The 23,009-nt window shown below is 47.9% G+C and overlaps 1 protein-coding gene across 1 annotated transcript; it reads left to right on the forward strand.

Moving 5' to 3' along the window:
- The first annotated feature begins 1,258 nt into the window (after positions 1-1,258).
- Positions 1,259-18,849, forward strand: INHBC (inhibin subunit beta C). The gene is made up of 2 exons (XM_050747345.1): positions 1,259-1,839; positions 17,428-18,849. Exons 1-2 carry the CDS (start codon positions 1,527-1,529, stop codon positions 18,171-18,173), a joined length of 1,059 nt encoding a protein of 352 aa, XP_050603302.1. The 5' UTR covers positions 1,259-1,526; the 3' UTR covers positions 18,174-18,849.
- The last annotated feature ends 4,160 nt before the right edge of the window (positions 18,850-23,009 follow it).

Raw genomic sequence — 23,009 nt, forward strand, 5'->3', positions numbered from 1 at the left:
TGTGCTGCAGTATGATTACAGCTCACTGCACCTTCAACCTCCTGGGCTCAAATGATCCTCCAGTCTCAGCCTCCTGAGTAGCTGGGACTACAGGCACATACCACCACTCCCAGTTTCTTTTTATTTATTTTTTTATTTTAGTATGTATAGGGTCTGGCTATGTTGCCCAGGCTGGTCTTGAACTCGTGAGTTCAAATGATTTGCCCGCTTTGGCCTCCTAAAATGCTGAGATTACAGGCTTGAGCCACCATGCCTGGTCTGCTGTCTCATTTTAATGTCTCTCTGAGCCTGATCATTTTAAAAGACTTGCATTTCCCAGATTAAAATTGTTTTCTTTTCTCAGTGCTGTGACACAGAATGAAAGCCTGAAATGTTTCTGAGACAAGTACAAGAACTGAAGAACAATAACCAAGAATACCTGGCTTTAAAACCTATACTCCTGGCCGGGCATGGTGGCTCATGCCTGTAATCCCAGCACTTTGGGAGGCCGAGGCGGGTGGATCACGAGGTCAGAAGTTCGAGACCACCCTGACCAACATGGTGAAACCCCGTCTTTACTAAAAATACAAAAATTAACTGGGAGTGGTGGTGCACACCTGTAATCCCAGCTACTCAGGAGCCTGAGGCAGGAGAACTGCTTGAACCCAGGAGGCGGAGGTTGCAGTGAGCCAAAATTATGCCACTGCACTCCACCCTGGGCGCTAGAGTGAGACTCCGTCTCAAAAAAAAAAAAAAAAAAAAAATCTCAAAACTTCTTTTCCAAGACAGATAAAAACCCCAAAGGGTGAGCAAATTTGGAACTGAAGGCCTTTGCCTACCTTAAGAGTTCCCTCTGAGAGCATCAAAGACATGGCTAGAACACTGTGCCTCCCTTCCCTTACCCTTCAGACTTCATGGTTTTGAGACCTCTTGGGCAAAACTCAACCAAGGCTAACAAATAAGGCTAGATTGAGAACCCCAGGGAGGGAGGATGGAGGGATGGGAATGGGCTTTGAGAAACACCAGGCAAAAAAGAATGCAACTCTCAATTGTTCATGCATGACAGTGAGCTAAAGTGCCTTGCCAATGACCCGTTCTTCTTTGAGAGTCTCCCTTTAACATTCTTTCCCAAAACCCGTGATCTGTGCCTTTCCCCCATCCCCAGGATTCCCAGCATGGGTAGTGATCTGAGGAGAAATTTAATCTCTCACCTTTGTCCCCAGGCTTGGCAGCTCACATGGATAACAACTGTCTCCCAACATTGGCCCAGGGACATGTCTTTCCCTAAACAAACCAACCTCTCCTCACGTCCCCCACTCTGTACTTTCACTGACTATGCGTTGGCAGATTCTGCCAAGTTCTACCTGTAACTGGCTTCATTTTCAAGTCAGATGTTTGGCTGCTGCTCTGTCCCCTGCAACAAGGAGCCATGCCAGCTGGACACACACTTCTTCCAGGGCCTCTGGCAGCCAGGACAGAGTTGAGACCACAGCTGTTGAGACCCTGAGCCCTGAGTCTGTGTTGCTCAAGAAGGGCCTCCCCCAGCAATGACCTCCTCATTGCTTCTGGCCTTTTTCCTCCTGGCTCCAACCACAGTGGCTACTCCCAGAGCTGGTGGTCAGTGTCCAGCATGTGGAGGGCCCACCTTGGAACTGGAAAGCCAGCGGGAGCTGCTTCTTCATCTGGCCAAGAGAAGCATCTTGGACAAGCTGCACCTCAGCCAGCGCCCAACACTGAACCGCCCTGTGTCCAGAGCTGCTTTGAGGACTGCACTGCAGCGCCTCCATGGGGTCCCACAGGGGGCACTTCCGGAGGACAACAGGGAACAGGAATGTGAAATCATCAGCTTTGCCGAGACAGGTGGGTTCCTGGTCTGTAGCTTTTCCCCAGAACTTGACCTCTCAAGGAAAGGAAAAGTTTCCTCACCAGCCTTACCTCTGACTCCTTCCCCAAAAACCATCCAACCCCTGCTCCCCATGGGCTGTAATCTCCTTATCCCAGGTATCCCCACGTCTCCCTGGGGCTCACTGTGGTAGCTCAGACCTGACCAGTAGGCAGCTGGAAAGCTGGTAAATTTCACTTCTTTTGAGACTGCCTGTCGTCATCTCCTCTGCCTCCTCTTTCTGCAGGCCCCACAAACCCACAGGCTGTGGTGTGAGCCCATCCACTTCCTGGGCCTGCACACAGCGACTGGGAGGTGAGCAGTCTCTCTTTTCTTTGGCCCCAGGATCTAGCCCCTCCCTTCCCCTCTCCTCCAGATGCCTCATTTGAGTAAAAGAAGAAAAAATAAAACACCAGGACTACAATACCTCACTATATGTCATGTTCCCATTAGACCTTAGGTCACCATATCAGAGAACAGGGTCAAAATGGGACTCAGAAAAATGGATAAAGGGGCTGGGCACAGTGGCTCGTGCCTGTAATCCCAGCTATTCAGAAGGCAGGAGGATCACTTAAAGCCAGGAGTTCCGGACCAGCCTGAGCAACATAGCAAGACCCTGTCTTTTTTTTTTTTTTTTTTCCCCAAGACAGAATCTTGCTCTGTTACCCAGGCTGGAGTGCAGTGGTGCGATCTCGGCTCACTGCAACCTCCACCTCCTGGGTTCAAGCAATTCTCCTGCCCCAGCCTCTCGAGTAGCTGGGATTACAGGTGCCCACCACCACACTCGGCTAATTTTTATATTTTTAGTGGAGACTGGGTTTCACCGTGTTGGCCAAACTGATCACTGATCTCAAACTCCTGACCTCGTGATCCTCCTGCCTCAGCCTCCCAAAGTGCTGGGATTACAGGAGTGAGCCACCGTGCCCAGCGACCGTGTCTCTCTTTTTTTTTTTTTGGGACGGAGTCTCGCTCTGTCGCCCAGGCTGGAGTGCAGTGGCGCGATCTGGGGTCACTGCAAGCTCTGCCTCCCAGGTTCACGTGCCATTCTACTGCCCCAGCCTCTCGAGTAGCTGGGACTACAGACGCCCGCCACCACGGCCAGCTAATTTTTTGTATTTTTAGTAGAGACGGGGTTTCACTGTGTTAGCCAGGATGGTCTCGATCTCCTGACCTTGTGATCCACACGCCTCGGCCTCCCAAAGTGCTGGATTACAGGCGTAAGCCACCGTGCCCGGCCCGTGTCTCTTTTTAAAAAACTTTTTTTTTCTTTTTTTTTTTTTTGAGACAGAGTCTTACTCTGTCACCCAGGCTGGAATGCAGTGGTTATGATCACAGCTCACTGTAGCCTCAACCTCCCAGGTTCAAGTGATCCTCCCACCTCAGCCTCCCAAGTAGCTGGGACTACAGGTATGTGCCATCATGTCTGGCTACTTTTATTTTATTTTATTTTATTTTATTTTATTTTATTTTTTGAGATGGAGTCTCGCTTTGTCACCCAGGCTGGAGTGCAGTGGCACCATCTTGGCTCACTGCAAGCTCCACCTCCCAGGTTCATACCATTCTCCGCCTCAGCCTCCCGAGTATCTGGGACTACAGGCGCCTGCCACCATGCCTGGCTACTTTCTATGTATTTTTTAGTAGAGACAGGGTTCCACCGTGTTAGCCAGGATGATCTCGATCTCCTGACTTCGTGATCAGCCTGCCTCGCCCTCCCAAAGTGCTGGGATTACAGGCATGAGCCACCATGCCCAGCGTATATTTTTTTATAGAGACAGGATTTCATCACATTGCCCAGGTTGGTCTTGAACTTTTGGGCTCAAGCAATCCACTCGCCTCGGCCTCACAAAATGCTAGGATTACAGACACGAGCCACTGCCCCCGGCCTAAAAATTAGCTGGGTGCAGTGGAGTGCACCTGCAGTCCCAGCTGTTTGGGAGGCTGAGATGGAGGATCATTGAGCCCAAGAGTTTGAGACTGCACTGAGCTATGTTTGCATCACTACCCTGTAGCCTGGGCAACAGAGACCCCCATCTCTAAAATGAATTAATTAAAAATTAATTAATTTAAATTAATTAAATATTAAATAAATTAATTTTAATTAATTAAATATTAAATAAATTAATTTTAATTAATTAAATATTAAATTAATTAATTTAATTAAAACGAGACTCCCTTTCAAAAAAAAAAGGGAGAAAGAAAGAAAATGCAAACTGAGCCCTTTGCAAGCTCTTTCTTAGGTCTGAAGACCCCTCCCATTTCTGGCCCCTCATTCCCTCTTGTTTTTTTGTGGTTTTTTTTTTTTTTTTTTTTGTTTTTTTTTTGTTTTTTTTTTGAGACGGAGTCTCTCGTTCTGTCGCCCAGGCTGGAGTGCAGTGGCCGGATCTCAGCTCACTGCAAGCTCCGCCCCCGGGGTTTACGCCATTCTCCTGCCTCAGCCTCCCGAGTAGCTGGGACTACAGGCGCCCGCCACCTCGCCCGGCTAGTTTTTTGTATTTTTAGTAGAGACGGGGTTTCACCGTGTTAGCCAGGATGTTCTGGATCTCCTGACCTCGTGATCCGCCCGACTCGGCCTCCCAAAGTGCTGGGATTACAGGCTTGAGCCACCGCGCCCGGCCTTTTTGTGGTGTTTTTGAAATGGAGTCTCATTCTGTTGCCCAGGCTGGAGTGCAGTGGCATAATCTCAGATCACTGCAACCCCCACCTCCCAGGTTCAAGCCATTCTCCTGCCTCAGCCTCCCAAGTATCTGGGACTACAGGCGAACGCCACTAAACCAGGCTAATTTTTGTGTTTTTAGTAGAGACGGGGTTTCACCATGTTGGCCAGGCTGCTCTGGAACTCCTGACCCCAAGTGATGTGCTCGCCTTGGCCCCCCAAAGTGCTAGGATTACAGGTACTGCACCAGCCCCCGCCTGTTTCAAGACCCAGCTTTGAACTGGAGCTAGATAGCCTGGGCTCAGATTCTTGCTCAGCCATTTATTAGCTGTTTGACCTAGTGGTTAATAGTTCTCTCATTTGTTAAATGGGATAGTTGACAGAATTAAAGGGCTAATACAGGTAAAGTACTTTGAATGTTAAAGTGGGAGGGAGCAGGAACTAGAGAGTAGATTTAGCGCCTGCCAATGAGGGGATTATGGTGAGCGTCCTCTTCTCTTGATAACCTTCCATGGAGGAAAGGGGCAAGGCAGCTCTCTAGAAATCTTTTATAAAGACACTAATCCTATTAATGAGGGCTCCACCCTCATTACTTAATCACCTCCCAAAGGCTCCGCTTCCTAATACCATCACATGGGGGTTAGGATTTCAACATATGAATTTTGAGAGAACATAACAGCCTCTCTCCATGAAGCCTCTTAGCATTCAATGGTCTATCCCAAGTTTCTTTAGAGAATGGTGGCTAGATTCCAAGAGGATAATTTCAATGTGTAAATTATTCTCAAGCTTCTGCATACACCTTGCTTACTAATATCCCATTGACAAAGCAAGTCATTGTAGCCAAGCCTAGAATCAATCACTGTGAGACAGAACTAGATGAAGGCGTGAAAGCCATGAGGTACTGTTTATTGGGGACTACCAATCTGGCAGTCTCCTGAAGTCTGCCCTCTGACCCCTAACAATTTATATCTCTCCCACAAGCAAAATACAATCATCCTCTCCCAGCCACCCCCATCAAACTTTCATCCCTTGGCCAGGCGCGGTGGCTCAAGCCTGTAATCCCAGCACTTTGGGAGGCCGAGACGGGCGGATCACAAGGTCAGGAGATCGAGACCATCCTGGCGAACATGGTGAAACCCTGTCTCTACTAAAAATACATAAAAAAACCTAGCTGGTCGAGGTGGCGGGCGCCTGTAGTCCCAGCTACTCGGGAGGCTGAGGCAGGAGAGTGGCATAAACCCGGGAGGCGGAGCTTGCAGTGAGCTGAGATCCAGCCACTGCATTCCAGCCTGGGCAACAGAGCAAGACTCTGTCTCAAAAAAAAACAAAACAAACAAACAAAAAACAAAAAAAACACAAACTTTCATCCCTTTATGGCATCAGGATCAAGCTTGAAGTCCAGCATCTCATCACCTGAATTAGGTGCAAATATAGGTGAGGCTCCTCTGGTACATTTCTTCAGGTGCAGGGGCCTTCAGTGATGTCCTAGCGCCTGGCTTATTCTGACTTATGAAAGCTGATTGTGAACATCTCCCAACTTAGGATTCAGTGATGTCACATTAGCAGCTTGAAATCAGTCATGGTGGGAGAATTTATACAAAAGAAATTGACAAAGACTACAAATCAGGGCTTTTGATTTTTTTCCCTGGAAACCAGTTATTAAACATTTACCAGCATACCACTCTCTGTGTCCTAAAAATACAAGTTCTCCACCTCCCACGCACTTAACATACAATGCTGAGACAGGGACAGGATAAACATAATAGATACTCCTGTTCAAAATGGGATGTGGGAGAATAGGAGACACAGAGGAGTCACTGATCTGTAAAGCTTCTTATATTCAGCCAGGCAAATATCAGGTCCACTCCAAATCCAGAATTCCCTTGGTTAGTTAGGGCCTGGTTCTGCTCCCTGGTATTTCCAATTGTGCACTACTGCTCTCCTGGACTTCCAAATTCACCCTCTCAGCCCTTGGCACTCTACCTGCTGAGATGTCTTTCCTTTTAAATAGGAAATGATCTATGCTTGCGGCTGAGTACTTTTCTCAGCCTACTTTCTGCCCAGAGTTGGGGGCCCAAAGACCTCTTTTTATTTTGAATTGTCCCTTTTAGTCCAAACTGGTGCTGCTTTCAGTATTAAACTTCTCTTTTAAACTCTGTGGACCCTGTAAATAATAAATTGTAGTCTACTCAATTACACAGAAGGCACCACATTCTATCAAGACAGACCCTTATTTAGGCTACAAGTCTGTGTCATGGGATAACACCTTTAAGATGTTTAGAAGTGCATTTGTCTAGTTGTAAGGGTTAACAGAACATTGTCTTAAATTTTAAATCTCAAAAAGATGTTAGATCTTAACAAACAAAAAGTTTTTTTGGTTTGTGTTTTAGAGATGGTCTCACTATGTTGCCTAGGCTGGAGTATAGTGGCTATACTATTAGCAGCCTCAATAATACTGCATTATAGCCTCAAACTCCTGGCCTCAAGGGATCCTCCTGCTTCAGCCCTCTGAGTAGCTGGGGCTACAGGCATGTGTTCCCATGACCAGCTAACAAAAGATTTTATAGCTGACCCTTTATTTGTTTTGATCTTCACTCTGAGTCCCTGTATTACTGGAAATACCCTGGATTTGATTTTTGCTCTGAGGTAATTTCTTACTTTAAGAGACTTTTGTCAGAGAGGAAGAATGAAAAATAATTTTTGTTGTTAATGTTTCTCTTCTTTCCTCTACATGTACAACATGAAGAAAAAGGTTTCGTTTTTTTTTTTTTTTTTTTCTGAAAAATTAGCAACACAGAGTAAGGGGTTTTATTTTTTTTATTTATTTTTTTTTTTTTGAGACGGAGTCTCGCTTTGTGGCCCAGGCTGGAGTGCAGTGGCCGGATCTCAGCTCACTGCAAACTCCGCCTCCTGGGTTTATGCCATTCTCCTGCCTCAGCCTCCCGAGTAGCTGGGACTACAGTTGCCCGCCACCTCGCCCGGCTAGTTTTTTGTATTTTTTAGTAGAGACGGGGTTTCACTGTGTTAGCCAGGATGGTCTCGATCTCCTGACCTCGTGATCCGCCCGTCTCGGCCTCCCAAAGTGCTGGGATTACAGGCTTGAGCCACCGCGCCTGGCCGGGGTTTTATTTTTTAATTTAGCAAGTGCTTTTAGAAATATTTTCTCTAAATTCTGTTTGAAAATTGAACAGTGCCTTTTTTTTTGTTTTGTTTTTTGAGACGGAGTCTTGCTCTGTCACCAGGCTGGAGTGCAGTGGTGCAGTCTCGGTTCACTGCAACGTCTGCCTCCCGGGTTCAAGCAATTCTCCTGCCTCAGCCTCCTGAGTAACTGGGACTACAGATGCACACCACCACACCCAGCTAATTTTTGTATTTTTAGTAGAAATGGGTTTTCACCGTGTTAGCCAGGATGGTCTCAATCTCTTGACTTTGTGATCTGCCTACCTCGGCCTCCCAAAGTGCCGGGATTACAGGTGTTAGCCACCACATCCAGCTGTGGTTCCTTTTTTAGTTCATCACTCTCCCGAAATGCCTTATCTTAGGCAACTAAAATATACCAGTTGGCATTTTCAGCATTCTGCCTGGAAATACCATTAGCTAAATTCACAACTTTGTTAGATAGCTTTCCTGGCTTCTAAGTTACCACAGGTGAGAGCCAATACACAATACAAGTTCCCCTTTTTTCAGCTTCCAATAGCAATTTCCTCACTGTTCTTCCTTTACTAACAGTTTCTTCCCTATCCTTCTAACTTCTCCCTGCCACTCATTCCCGAAGCCAGTGCAACTGACCAAGCACAGTGGCTCATGCCTGTAATCCTGGCACTTTGGGAGGCCAGGGTGGGAGGATCACTTGAGGGCAGGAGTTTGAGACCAGCCTGGTCAACATAGCAAGATGTTTCTTATTAAAAAAATAAAAAAAAAAAAAGCCGGGTGCTGTGGCTCATGCCTCTAATGCCAGCACTTTGGGAGGCTGAGGCAGGCAGATCACTTGAGGTCAGGAGTTCGAGACCAGCCTGACCAACATGGAAAAACCCCATCTCTACTAAAAATACAAAAATAGCTGGATGTGCAGGGCGCGGTGGCTCACACCTGTAATTCTAGCACTTTGGGAGGCTAAGGCGGGTGGATCACCTGAGGTCAGGAGTTCAAAATCAGCCTGACCAACATGGAGAAACCCATCTCTACTAAAAACACAAAAAATTAACCAGGTGTAGTGGTGCATGTCTGTAATCCTAGCTACTCAGGAGCCTCAGGCAGGAGAATCGCTTGAACCCGGGAGGTAGAGGTTGCAGTGAGCCAAGTTCGTGCCATTGCACTCCAGCCTGGGCAATAAGAGTGAAACTCCGTCTCAAAAACCAAAACATAGAGGCTTTAAACAACATATTCATTATTTCTCATGATTCTTTTTTTTTTTTTTTTTGAGATGGAGTCTCACTCTGTTGCCCAGGCTGGAGTGCAGTGGCGCAATCTTGGGTCACTGCAACCTCCGTCTCCAGGGTTCAAGAGATTCTCTTCCCTCAGCCTCCCGAGTAGTTGGGATTATTGGTGCCCACCACCATGCCTGGCTCTTTTTGTATTTTTGGTAGAGACAGGGTTTCACCATGTTGGACAGGCTGGCCTTGAACTACTGACTTCAAGTGATCCACCCACCTCAGCCTCCCAAAGCTTATAACCCTGGGATTACAAGCATGAGCCACTGCCCCCGGCCACTCGCATGATTCTGTGGCTTGACTGTGCTTATCTGGACAGTTCTTCTGCTCCATGTGGTGTAGCTAAGGTCTCCCATGCAACTGCATTCAGCTGGGGACTCGGATGGGACTGGAACCTGTGAGATGGTCTCTAATCCTCCAAAGTCTCTCTCCACATGACTTCTCATAATTTAGTAGTCTAGCTCACCTTCCTTTAAATCACTGTAGCTGGCTTCCAAGAGTGGAATGCCTCAATATGTAAGTGCTCAATAAACACCATGCTTGCTAATGTCTCAGTGCCCAAATCATGTCACATGACTAAGCCCAGAATTAATATGGAAAGGGACTGCACAAAGCCGTGAATATTGGGAGGTGTTGACCGTTGGGGCCAACCATGTAATAGTCTACTACAGCCCCTGTTGGTCTTGTGTTTGCCTGCCATAACTGGAGTGACTTAAAAGGTACTAACTGCAGGGTGCTTTGTGACCTAGCAAGAAAAAGATTCGTTGGGCCAGTCAGACTCTATTAGGATTTTGGAATTGGGACACTGGAAGATCTGCTCACTTAGGAGGAGCTGAGCAAAAGGTCCTGTAGACTTGGGACCTGGGCCACAATTTTGGTACCTAAGAAAGCTGACAAGGAGGTAGAAGTAGTAGACCCACAGAGAGAGGAGAGTGGAATTGACTTATCGAGAGAGAGAGAGAGAGAGAGAGAGATGAGAGAGATCTTGTTGGCTCTGAGAGCTGTCAAGAACAGCATTATTCCTGCTGGGCACGGTGGCTCACACCTGTAATTCCAGTACTTTGGGAAGCTGAGACGGGCGGATCACCTAAGGTCAGGAGTTCAAGACCAGCCTGGCCAACATGGGGAAACCCTGTCTCTACTAAAGATACAAAAAATTAGCTGGGCGTGGTGGCAGGTGCCTCTAATCCCAGCTACTTGGGAGGCTGAGGCAGGAGAATCGCTTGAACCCAGGAGGTGGAGGTTGCAGTGAGCCAAGATTGCGCCACTGCACTCCAGCCCAGGCGACAAGAGTGATACTCCATCTCAAAAAATAAAAAGAACCTTATTCCTGACTTTCTAATTTACATGAAGCCTAGTTGAACTTCATATCCTGCCTTTTGAGCCCATGAGAGTATCAGTTGACTTCCCATAATAAAGCACTGTTTTTGTTTTTTTGTGTGTGTATTTTTTTTTTTTTTTTTTTTTTTTTTTTTGAGACGGAGTCTCGCTCTGTCGCCCAGGCTGGAGTGCAGTGGCGCGATCTCGGCTCACTGCAAGCTCCGCCTCCTGGGTTTATGCCATTCTCCTGCCTCAGCCTCCCGAGTAGCTGGGACTACAGGCGCCCGCCACCTCGCCCGGCTAGTTTTTTTCTAATTTTTAATAGAGACGGGGTTTCACCGTGTTAGCCAGGATGGTCTCAATCTCCTGACCTCGTGATCCGCCCGTCTCGGCCTCCCAAAGTGCTGGGATTACAGGCTTGAGCCACCGCGCCCGGCCCTTGTTTTTTTTTTTTTGAGACAGAGTCTTGCTCTGTTGCCATGCTGGAGTGCAGTGGCGCGACCTTGGCTCACTGCAACCTCCGCCACCCTGGTTCAAGTGATTCTCCTGCCTCAGCCTCCCGAGTAGCTGGGACTACAGGGGCATGCCACCATGCCCAGCTAATTTTTTTTTTTTTTTTTTTTTTTTTTTTTTTTTTTTTTTGAGACGGAGTCTCGCTCTGTCGCCCAGGCTGGAGTGCAGTGGCGCGATCTCGGCTCACTGCAAGCTCCGCCTCCTGGGTTTACGCCATTCTCCTGCCTCAGCCTCCTGAGTAGCTGGGACTACAGGCGCCCGCCACCGCGCCCGGCTAATTTTTTGTATTTTTAGTAGAGACGGGGTTTCACCGTGGTCTCGATCTCCTGACCTTGTGATCCGCCCGCCTCGGCCTCCCAAAGTGCTGGGATTACAGGCGTGAGCCACCGCGCCCGGCCTTTTTTTTCTTTTTTTGAGACAGAGTTTCACTCTTGTCCAGGGTGGAGTGCAATGGCGCGATCTCAGTTCACTGCAGCCTCCGCCTCCGGGTTCAAGCAATTCTCCTGCCTCAGCCTCCCGAGTAGCTGGGATTACAGGCACGTGCCACCACACCCAGTCAATTTTGTATTTTTAGTAGAGATGGGGTTTCTCCACGTTAGTCAGGCTTATCTGGAACTCCCGACCTCAGGTGATCTGCCTGCCTCGGCCTCCCAAAGTGCTGGGATTACAGGCATGAGCCACCACACCTGGCCTCATAAAGCATTTTTTACTTAAAAAAAAAAAAAAAAGTAGCTAAGGCCAAATTACAATGGGTATTTAACTGCGTCCTAAAAGAGTTAGGACTTTATTAACTAATAAGGTTTTTGAGACCATGAATTTTATGATCCATCCGTGTTTTGAGAAAAGAATTCTGATGTTAACATAAAAGAATTAAAGAAATGAAAGACCATTCAACAAGTATTCTGTTTGTTTGTTTGTTTGTTTGTTTGTTTTTGAGATGGAGTCTGGCTCTGTCACTCAGGCTGGAGTGCAGTGGTGTGATCTCTGCTCACTGCAACCTTTGCCTCCCGAGTTCAAGCAATTCTCCTGCCTCAGCCTCCTGAGTAGCTGGGACTTCAGGTGCATGCCACCACACTCAGCTAATTTTTGTATGTTTAGTAGAAATGGAGTTTCACCATGTTGGCCAGGCTGATCTCAAATTCATGACCTCATGACCTCAAGTGATCCACCCATGTCGGCCTCCCAAAGTGCAGGGATTACAGGTGTGAGCCCACCACACCTGGTCTCAACAAGTGTTTATTGAGTGCTTACTAAATACCAAGTACTAGGGATACAATGGTGAACCATACAGGCACAACTGCTGTTTTCATGGAGCTTACATTCTAGCTGCAGGGAAGAAGGAGGGGTAGGAGAAATTCTTAGTAAACAAATGCACGAAGAACCACACTGGACCGGGCTTGGTGGCTCATGCCTGTAATCCCAGCACTTTGGGAGGCCAAGGCAGAAGGATCACAAGGTCAGGAGTTCAGGAGCGGCCTGGCCAACATGGCAAAATCCCGTCTTTACTAAAAATACAAAAATTAGCAGGGCGTGGTGGTGCATGCCTGTAATCACAGCTACTCGGGAGGCTGAGGCAGGAGAATTGCTTGAACCGAGGAGGTGGAGGTTGCAGTGAGCCAAGATCGCGCCACTGCAATCTAGCTTGGGTGACAGAGCAAGACTCTGTCTCAGAAAAAAAAAGAACCACACTGATTACAGAGCATGATGATGGCCATGCAAACAATTAAGCAGGATGATGTATTAGAGAGATGGAGGTAGAATTGAAGGCTACTTTTATTTTATTTTGTTTTATTACGTTTTATTTTATTTTATTTCATTTTATTTTATTTTTGAGACAGTCTCGCTCTGTTGCCCAGGCTAGAATGCAGTGGCATGATCTTGGCTCACTGCAGTTTTGACCTCCTGGGTTCAAGTGATTCTCCCAAGTAGCTGGGATTACAGGTGTGTTGCTCCATGCCCAGCTATTATTTATTTATTTATATATTTTTTTACTTATTGTAGAGATAGGATCTCACTATGTTGCCCAGTTGGTCTCAAACTCCTGGCCTCAAGCAGTCCTCCCACCTTGACCTCCCATAGTGCTATGATTACAGGCACGTGCCACCACGCCTGGCTGAAGGCTGCTTTAGATAGATTAGGAAGGAAGCCTGAAGCCTTTCTGAGGAGGAGACATCTGAACTGAATGCCAAAAAGAAATCAGTCATTCAAAGATCTTGGAAAGACATTCCAGGGAAAGGGACTAGCAAGTGTAAAGGCTGTGAGATGGCTTTATGTTTGGTGAATCTGAGGAACAGAAAAAGGCCCGTATAGGCAGAATGTAGTAGTTAAGTGTCAAACAAGTTTTCTATTTCAAGGAGTTTAGATTTTATCCAAAGAGCAAGGGGAAGACTTCGAAGTGTTTTAAGCTGAGAAGATAAAACTAATCAGATTTATAAGAAGATCACTGACTGATATTTGGAGAACGGTTTGGAGGGCAAGAGTGAATCACTTGAGTGAACGAAAGCTATAGTTAAAGAAAAAGATGGTTGTGAGTTGGACTAATGTGTAGTAGAGGAGGTGGGGAGAAGTGAAATTGTATTATGAATTAGAAGTAGAGTTGAGAAAACTTTCAGATAATTTCAAAGTAGGGGATAAACACGATCAAGATTTTGCCTTAAGCAATGCATTTACAGAGGAGAAGTTTGGAGAAGGGACAGGTTTGGGTTGGAGGGATACATTTAGACTTCCTTGTACAGGATTGAGGTTGGGCCCATTGACTCATGCCTGTGATCTCAGGCTGAGGTGAGAGGATCACTTAAGGCCAGGAGTTCAAGACCAACCTGGGTAGCATAGTGAGAATCGCCCCCAACTCCAAGTAAATTTTTTTTTTTTTTTTTTGGAGACAGAATCTCGCTCTGTCATCCAGGCTAGAGTGCAATGGCACGATCTCATCTCACTGCAACTTCCGCCTCCCAGGTTCAAGCAATTCTCCTGCCTCAGCCTTCCAAGTAGCTGGGATTATAGATGCCTGCACCATGACTGGCTAATTTTTGGTGGGGTTTTTTTTTTTTTTGAGACAGAGTCTCGCTGTGTTGCCCAGGGTGGAGTGCAGCGGCGCAATGTCAGCTCACTGTAACCTCCGCCTCCTGGGTTCAAGCGATTCTCCTGCCTCAGCCTCCCGAGTAGCTGGGAATCCCGGCTGATTTTTTGTATTTTTAGTAGAGACAGGGTTTCACCATGTTGGCCAGGCTGGTATCGAACTCCTGACCTCAACTGATCCTCCTGCGTCAGCCTCCCAAAGTGCTGGGATTACAGGCCTGAGCCACCGCATCCGGCCTAATTTTTTGTATTTTTAGTAGAGACAGGGTTTTGCCATGTTGGTCAGGCTGGTCTTAAACTCCTGACCTCAGGTGATCCACCCACCTTGGCCTCCCAAAGTGCTGGGATTACAGGCATGAGCCACCACACCCAGCCTAAAAAATTTTTTTAATTACAAAAAAGAAGAGATTGAAATATTATTGGATGTCCAAGTCAAGTATCAGATAGGCACTTGGACATGCAAGGCTAGGGTTCAGGGAGAGGTCAGGACCAGAGATATACATTTGGAAGTGATCTGCATATAGGTGGAATTGAAAGCCATGGAATGGATGATCATTCTGGGAGAGGGTATAGATAGAGAAGAGGAGGGAGCTTAGGACTTAATTAATTCATTGATTGATTTAAGACAGGGTCTCACTTTGTTGCCCAGCCTGGAGTGCAGTGGTACGTTAATGTCTCACTATAGCTTTGATCTCCCAGGGTCAAGCAATCCTTCCACCTTAGCCCTCCCTAGTAGCTGGGACTACAGGTGTACACTACCACACCTGGGTAATTTTGTATTTTTTGTAGAGACAGAGTTTTGCCAAGTTGCCCAGGCTGATCTCACTGATCTCAAACTCCTGGACTCAAGCAATCCATCCACCTCAGTCTCCCAAAGTTCTGGGATTACAGGTGTAAGCCACCACGCCTGGCCTGACTTCCAACATTTAAAGGTTAGGCCAACAAAGAGGAGCTGTCAATAGAGGAGAAAAAGATAGAGTGGCTAGTGTTATAAAAGCCAGGAGAAGAAAATATATAAGAAGGAGGGAGTGGTTAACTGTGTCAAACACTACTTAAAGGCCAAGTCAGATGAATATAAATGGATAGATTTGCTGTAGAAGGTGTTGGTGATCTTGACACGTGCAATTTCTGTAGAGTGGAGAGAATAGAAACCAACTAAGATGTTCAGTAAGGAAGGTGAGGGATGATAAGAGGCAACTGGGCAGTAGTAATAGGGATATAAAGAAATGTGCAGACATTAGAACAATTCTGGTGAGATAAGGTATATGGGGAGTGAAGAAAGTAATCATAGAGTTGTTTGTTTGTTTGTTTGTTTGTTTGTTTTTAAGCAGAGCCTTGCTCTGTCACTCAAGATGGAGTGCAATGGTGTGATCTCGGCTCACTGCAACCTCTGCCTCCCAGGTTCAAGCGATTCTCCTGCCTTAGCCTCCCAAGTAGCTGGGATTACAGGCGCCCACCACCATGCTTGGCTAATTTTTGTATTTTTAGTAGAGATGGGGTTTCACCATCTTGGCCAGGCTTGTCTCAAACTCCTGACCTCAGGTGATCCAACTGCCTTGGCCTCCCAAAGTGCTGGGATTACAGACGTGAGCCACCCACCGCACCCGGCTGATCATAGAGTTTTTACAGGTGATAAGCAGGGTAGTGGCACCACCAAGAATGGAAAGGGGGTATATAGGAAGGAAAATAATGATTTTTCAGATTGAGAAAAATTGATTAAAAATATATATATACATATTGGCCAGGCTCAATGGCTCACGCCTGTAATCCCAGCACTTTGGGAGGCTGAGGAGGGCGAATCACCTGAGGTCAGGAGTTCGAGACCAGCCTGACCAACATGAAGAAACCCTGTCTCTACTAAAAATACAAAATTAGCTGGTGCAGCTACTCGGGAGGCTGAGGCAGGAGAATCGCTTGAACCCGAGAGGTGGAGGTTGCAATGAGCTGAGACTGCACCATTGCGCTCCAGCCTGGGCAACAAGAACAAAACTCCATCTAAAAAAAAAAAAACAAAGGCCGAGCATGATGGCTCATGCCTGTAATCCTAGCACTTTGGGAGGCCGAGGCAGGCAGATCACAAGGTCAGGAGATTGAGACCACCCTGGCTAACACAGTGAAACCCCATCTCTACTAAAAATGCAAAAAATTAGGCGGGCATGGTGGAGGGTGCCTGTAGTCCCAGCTACTCAGGAGGCTGAGGCAGGAAAATGGCGTGAACCCAGGAGGCGGAGCTTGCAGTGAGCTGAGATCATGCCACTGCACTCTAGCCTGGGCGACAGAGCGAGACTCTGTCTCAAAAATATATATATATATTTTATATATATATATAATATATATATTATATATGTGTGTGTGCTTGTGTTTGTATATATGTATGCACACATATATACATATACACACATACATATATACATACACACACATATATATTTATAAGATGGGGTCTTGCCATGTTGCCCAGGCTGGTCTTGAACTCCTCGGCTCATGGAATCCTCCTACCTCGGTCTCCCAAGTAGCTGGGATTACAGGCATGCACTACTACACCTAGATCTAGGACCAATTGATTTTAAATGTGCTGCCAGGACATTCATGTGACATAAGTAAGTAGTTAGAAATCTAGGCCTTGAAGCTTGGTGATTTCCAAATCTATATGTCCAGTCCAAATATGCAAAATGGTCTGGTCTGGGCATACAGTTTTGGGAATCACCAACATAAAAATTGTGTTGCTTGGCTGGGCGTGGTGGCTCATGCCTGTAATCCCAGCACTTTCAGAGGCCAAGGCGGGTCGATTATGAGGTCAGGAGTTCAAGACCAGCCTGAGATCACATGACTGCACTCCAGCCTAGGCGACAGAGTGAGACTCCATCTAAAAAAAAAAAAAATTGTGTTGCTTGACCATGAGTCTAATTAAGAGCTACCTTAATGTGAACTGGAAGGAAATGGAAGTCCAAGACAGACCTTGGAAAACTCTGATATTGAAGGGATGGTCAGAGAAAGAAAAGCCAGCAAAGAAAACCAGGGAAGAATTATAACAGAGTTGTGTCATGGAAGCCAAGAGAGAAAAGATTTTCAGGAAGGAAAGGATTGTCAACAGTGCTGTCTTAGTCCATTTTGTGCTGGTATAACAGAATACCACAGACTAGGTCATTTATAATGAGCAGAAATGTATTAACTCATCATTATGGTGGCTGGGAAGTCCAAGATCAAGGGGCTGGCATCTGGTGAGGGCCTTCTTGCTTCTCACTGTGTTATTCCATGGCAGAAGGGCAAAGAGAGGGTGGGGCTGAGGAGAATTAAACTTATCCTTTTATAAGAAACCCATTCCCAAGATAAGGGCATTAATCCATTCATGAAGGTGGTGTTCCCATGACCCAAACACCTCCCATTAGGCCCCACTTCCCAACACCACTGCATTGGGGATCCAGTTTCCAGCACACGAAATTTGGAGGAAATGTTTAAACTGTAGCAAATGCCAAGTGCTATAGACAGCTCAAGAATGCTGAGTATAGAGAAATAGTTGGTAGAAGTGACACTCAGAAGGCCGCAATGACTGGCGCTTCTTATGTCCACAGGCCTCTCCACCATCAACAAGACTCGTCTTGACTTTCACTTCTCCTCTGATAGAACTGCTGGTGACAGGGAGGTCCAGCAGGCTAGTCTCATGTTCTTTGTGCAGCTCCCTTCCAATACCACTTGGACCTTGAAAGTGAGGGTCCTTGTGCTGGGTCCACATAATACCAACCTCACCTTGGCTACTCAGTACCTGCTAGAGGTGGATGCCAGTGGCTGGCATCAACTCCTCCTGGGGCCTGAAGCTCAAGCTGCCTATAGCCAGGGGCACCTGACCCTGGAGCTGGTACCTGAAGGCCAGGTAGCCCAGAGCTCAGTCATCCTGGGTGGAGCTGCCCATAGGCCTTTTGTGGCAGCCCGGGTGAGAGTTGGGGGCAAACACCGGATTCATCGACGAGGCATCGACTGCCAAGAAGGGTCCAGGATGTGCTGTCGACAAGAGTTTTTTGTGGACTTCCGTGAGATTGGCTGGCACGACTGGATCATCCAGCCTGAGGGCTACGCCATGAACTTCTGCATAGGGCAGTGCCCACTACATGTAGCCGGCATGCCTGGAATTGCGGCCTCCTTTCACACTGCAGTGCTCAATCTTCTCAAGGCCAACACAGCTGCAGGCACCACTGGAGGGGGCTCATGCTGTGTACCCACAGCCCGGCGCCCCCTGTCTCTGCTCTACTATGACAGGGACAGCAACATTGTCAAGACTGACATACCTGACATGGTAGTAGAGGCCTGCGGGTGCAGTTAGTCTATGTGTAGTATGGGCAGCCCAAGGGGGTGTGGGAAAACACTCCCCCACAGAAGTGCACTTCCTTGAGAGGAGGGAATGACCTCATTCTCTGTCCAGAATGTGGACTCCCTCTTCCTGAGCGTCTTATGGAAATTACCCCACCTTTGACTTGAAGAAACCTTCATCTAAAAAGAGTCACTGTACCATCTTCCTGACCACTACCCTCTTTCCTAGGGCATGGTCCATCCCGCTAGCCTCACGTGCTTAACCCCGACTCCAGGGACTCAGACCCATCTCCAACGATGAGTAAGGCCATATGGTTCCCAGGCAAAGACACCCTTATCTCACCTTTAATTGACCCCATAACCCACTATGCCTTCCTGTCCTTTCCACTCGATGGTCCCCACTCCAAGATGAGTTGACACAGCCCCTTTCCCCGATTTTTGTGGATCTCCAGAGAGCCCCTTCTTTGGATTCACCAAAGTTTAGATCACTGCTGCCCAAAATAGAGGCTTACGTACCCTCCTCTTTGTTGTGAGCCCCTTTCCTTCTTTCTTGTCCAGGTGAACTGCTAAAGGTCTCTTTGCGTACCCTCATCCATTTTTTGTCCTTCTCTGCCTTTCTCTGTGCCCTTAAGGGCTGACTTGCCTGAGCTCAATCACCTGAGCTCCCCTGCCCTCTGGCTTCCTGCTGAGGTCAGGGCATTTCTTATCCCTGCTCCCTCTCTGCATAGGTGCCATGGTTCTCTGTAACTGTGGCTATTCTGTGTCCCTACACTAGTAGCCTGGCTACCCACTTCCATGGCCCCAACTCTGCCCACATTCTGCTATCACTGTTTCAACACTAGGGGGTCCTAAAGGCTTTCTATCTTGCTAGTCCCTGGGGCCTCAACATCTCTTACTGGTTCCCTTAACTCTGCCTATACCTCTGTAAATAATTCCTTCACTAAGTTCTCTTGATGAAGCAAAACCAGACAGCTGAATGGTCCTCTATCTCCTACAAGGGCCCTAACTGGCACCCCAGATGACACAGAACCTGCCTGCCTATGCTGTAGTCTGCCTACTCTGCTCTCTCTTCACATGGTCTCCTCAGGACTGAGCTATTGTATCCATCTCACACTTTATGCCTCTTCTTTCTTAGGCACCGACACTTAGTCACCCAGTAAACTGACCAGCTGTGGGCACGCAAGTGTGGGAGGCAGAGGCACGCTCAGAGCTGCCCGTCAGGACCTCTGACTTGCCTTTCTTTCACCCGCCCCCAGTGCTCCACCCAGGAATCCTGCCTGGAATCTGGAATAGGCAAGGGCTGCTGGAGTGGGACAGGGAGAAGAGGAAGGCCTGGATGAGGAGAGGGTGGCATTTGCTCTGAGACTGGGTCTTTTTTAGACCTTTGCCCTTCCTCCCCCACATCTCCTCCCTTTGGCTGGAGAGTCCTGAACCACGAGGTCGATATTGTCTGCAACCCAAGGCCGAGTTTGCGCAAAACCCATGTGTTCTTTGGTAAATGTGATGTCTGTGTTTGCTCAGCTTATAACCCCCTCCTATGAGGGTAAGAGGTCCCTGAAATAGGAACCCTAGAGGAGAAAGTCTGAAAAGGACTGCCTGGGGGACTGTAAATCTGAGCTCAAGGGCTTCCTGAGCAACCCATGGATGTTATTCCACCTTTGACTTGAGGAGACCTTCACCTAAAGAGAATCTAAGGAGGCCTTCTGGTGTCTCCCCCACACACCCCCGGCCCCCAGATCTAACCTCCTTCCCAACTACAGCTTAGTTCCCAGGGCCAAGACTGGGATAAGGCAAAGTGAGTCATTCACCTGGCGGGGGTGCTAAATTTTAAGGGGGTGGTGAAAAATTTATTAATCAAGATAGGACTTCAATGCAATTTTATAAAAGTCAAAATTAATGCAAAAAATCCATGGTGAACAAAATAGCCTCCTTTTTTTTTTTTTTTTTTTGCGACGGAGTCTCACTCTGTCACCCAGGTTGGAGTGCAGTGGCGCAATCTCGGCTCACTGCAAGCTCCGCCTCCCGGGTTGACGCCATTCTCCTGCCTCAGCCTCCCGAGTAGCTGGGACTACAGGTGCCCGTCACCACGCCCAGCTAATTTTTTTGTGTTTTTAGTAGAGATGGGATTTCACCGCATTAGCCAGGATGGTCTCAATCTCCTGACCTCATGATTCGCCCGTCTCGGCCTCCCAAAGTGCTGGGATTACAGGTGTGAGCCACCCACTGCACCCAAAATAGCCTACTTTTAAATAAAAACAGGATCATCATTATTCCCTTTCTGTTTTGGCTCTTCCTTTCTTCCTTTTGTAAAAAGGGGAAAGAGTGGGTCTGCCTCCTTCAAACATTTTCTCCTAGAGCTTCCTAGCTCCTACCTCTGGACTCCTTCAGGCTCTTCTCATTTGAGCAAGATAACCACTCCTGTTTCGCTTATTCTACTTCCTTACCCACCCCCAAGCCTGTCTTCTACTTCCTTACTCACCCCCAAGCCTATCGCTATCCCCCAGCCCCCAACCAGGTTGGTGGTAGGGCAGGCAGTGAGGCAGATGGCTGGGGTATTTATAACCCAGGAGCACTTCTTGGGAAAAGTGACTAAGATGCTAAGAGCGTATTTATAGCTGAGCTCTGACGTAAGTGTCAGTGGGGAGGTAGGGCCAAGCCAGGCGCAGCAGCAAGGAGGTGGGAAGAGCTAGAAATTGGGGGCACTCGACAGTGAGGGTGGGGAGAGATGGGGTCAGTGACTCCTGCAGCCACTTCTTGTCACTTCCCCGACTGCCTACTGATACCAACAGGTAAGCTTTCTGAGGCACCACCATGGATAGATACCTCCGCTTTGCCGACCTGATGTTCCAGACCAGAGGGGGTAGAGGGCTGTCATTTACCAGCCCGACCAACAGAATGGGAGTTGGGAGCTGAGGAGAACACTGGACAGAGCTCTTGAATGTGTTTCAGAACGTGGGGAGAAATGAAGGGTGGACAGGAGGATCTAAGTGTCTCAGTGCCCCCACCCCACTCCACTCCCACCAAAGAGTGCCCTGAGGTTCTAGGAAAAGCCTGGTACATCACCAAGCTCCATTGACACGTGTTTGTGTGAGGAAGTCCAAAACCAAAGGTAGCAGTGATGTGGATCCTGAAGACAGTCTCTCTTCTCTGGCAGTGTGATGGGGAAAGAACAGAGGAACCAGCGTGTCCCTGTCTCTTGTGGGTGAGGCAGGGTCCCCAGAGGGAGAGGTCAAGGAGCACTCTTCATTGCTGCATTTCCCAGAGCTGCCCCTTCCCTGTCCCTGGGAAGCTCCAGCCAGCTACAAGCCAGCTGCTGTCCAGAGGCACGGCACTGCCACATGGTGGACACTGGTGGTACTGGGGCCCAGCCCTCCAAGTAGGACCCCAGTTCCCCAGATCTAATAGTCTCTCTTGACAGCCCCCATCATCTAAATAGAGGGGAGATGAACAAAGTGGAGTAAGGACGCATTTCCAAATCACACCCACTTCCCCCACAGCTTTCTCCCTGTCAAGCTTCTTGGAGAAACTAAGGAGAAAAGCTAGCATGAGGCCCACCCTCATGAATTCAAGGTGGAGGGGTCTGGGTCCCCCCATTTAAAGCCAGTGAGGACTGGGTGCAGTGGCTCATGTCTATAATCCTAGCACCTTGGGAGGTTGAGGTGAGAGGATCGTTGAGACCACCCTGGGCAATACAACAAGACCCTGTCTCTACAAAAGAATAAAAAATAAATTAGCCTGGCGTGGTGGCACGCACTTGTAGACTTAGCTACTCTGGAGGCGGAGGTGGAAGAATCACTTAACCCGGGAGGTCGAGGCTGCAGTGAGCCAGGCCACCACACTCCAGCCTGGATGACAAAGTGAGACCCTGTCTCAAAAATAAAAAAACTAAAATAAAAAATAAAGCCAGTGAGGAAATGTGGTCAGGAGGGCTGAGACTGGGAACCAAGACTGCTGTACTTGCCTTGCTTTGTTGTCAATAGCTCTTAAAGCTCCATTTTCTACCCCCATTAATAGGCCTGAAGGGTGGTGCAGTGGCTCACGCCTATAACCTCAGCACTTTAGGAGGCTAAGGCAAGTGGATTGCTTGGGCCCAGGAGTTCAAGACCAGCCTGGGCAACATAGCGAGACCCCATCTCTATGAAAAATTTAAAAATTATTCAGGTGTGGTGGTGTGCACCTGAAGTCCCAGCTACTAAGGAGGCTGAGGCAGAAGGATTGCCTGAGCCCAGGAGTTCAAGGCTGCAGTGAGCAATGATTGTGCCACTGTACTCCAGCCTGGACAACAGATTGAGACCTTACCTAAATAAAATAAAATAAAATTTAAATTTCAAAAATTTAAGAAAAAAAAGACCTGGCACTACTTCTAGGATGCCCCAAATTTAGGCAACTCTCACAGTCACTTGAAAGAGAAGTGGCAGCTGGGTATATGCCCTCCCAAGTGTCATGCCCCTTGACAGTCCTGATGGACTCTGCCCTGTGCAAGATTGCATCACCACCACCACCACCTCTCTGGGCTTCCCCAGACATCACAGGAACACATTCCCCACCCCAACCCCCCCACTCTGGCCCTCCTCCACATCATGCTGCAGGCCAACTGGACTCTGGGCGGCCAGCACAGGCAGGGTCAGGGGGTGACTTCTGTGCCTCGTGGCACTGCCATCTGGGCCTGAGCAAGAGGATTCCATTCTCCGACCCACCCAACCCCTCACCCCTGTCCCAACATCAATGCTAGAAATAAAGAGACCAGAATTTTCCTTCTGGCCTAAGGGCCCCAGAGAAATACCCACTGGAGCTCACAGCTGCCTCATGGAAACTGCTACAGCAGTGGTGAAGCTAGAAAGACTAGAGG

Source organism: Macaca thibetana, chromosome 11, assembly GCF_024542745.1.
Source record: "Macaca thibetana thibetana isolate TM-01 chromosome 11, ASM2454274v1, whole genome shotgun sequence".
Taxonomy (NCBI): domain Eukaryota; kingdom Metazoa; phylum Chordata; class Mammalia; order Primates; family Cercopithecidae; genus Macaca; species Macaca thibetana.

What these genes read in the sequence shown, in the direction of transcription:
- INHBC (XM_050747345.1), top strand. Translation starts at nt 1,527, where the DNA reads ATGACCTCCTCATTGCTTCTGGCCTTTTTCCTCCTGGCTCCAACCACA. An exon ending in CATCAGCTTTGCCGAGACAG is followed by an intron (nt 1,840 to 17,427) that starts GTGGGTTCCTGG and finishes TTATGTCCACAG; the next exon opens with GCCTCTCCACCATCAACAAG.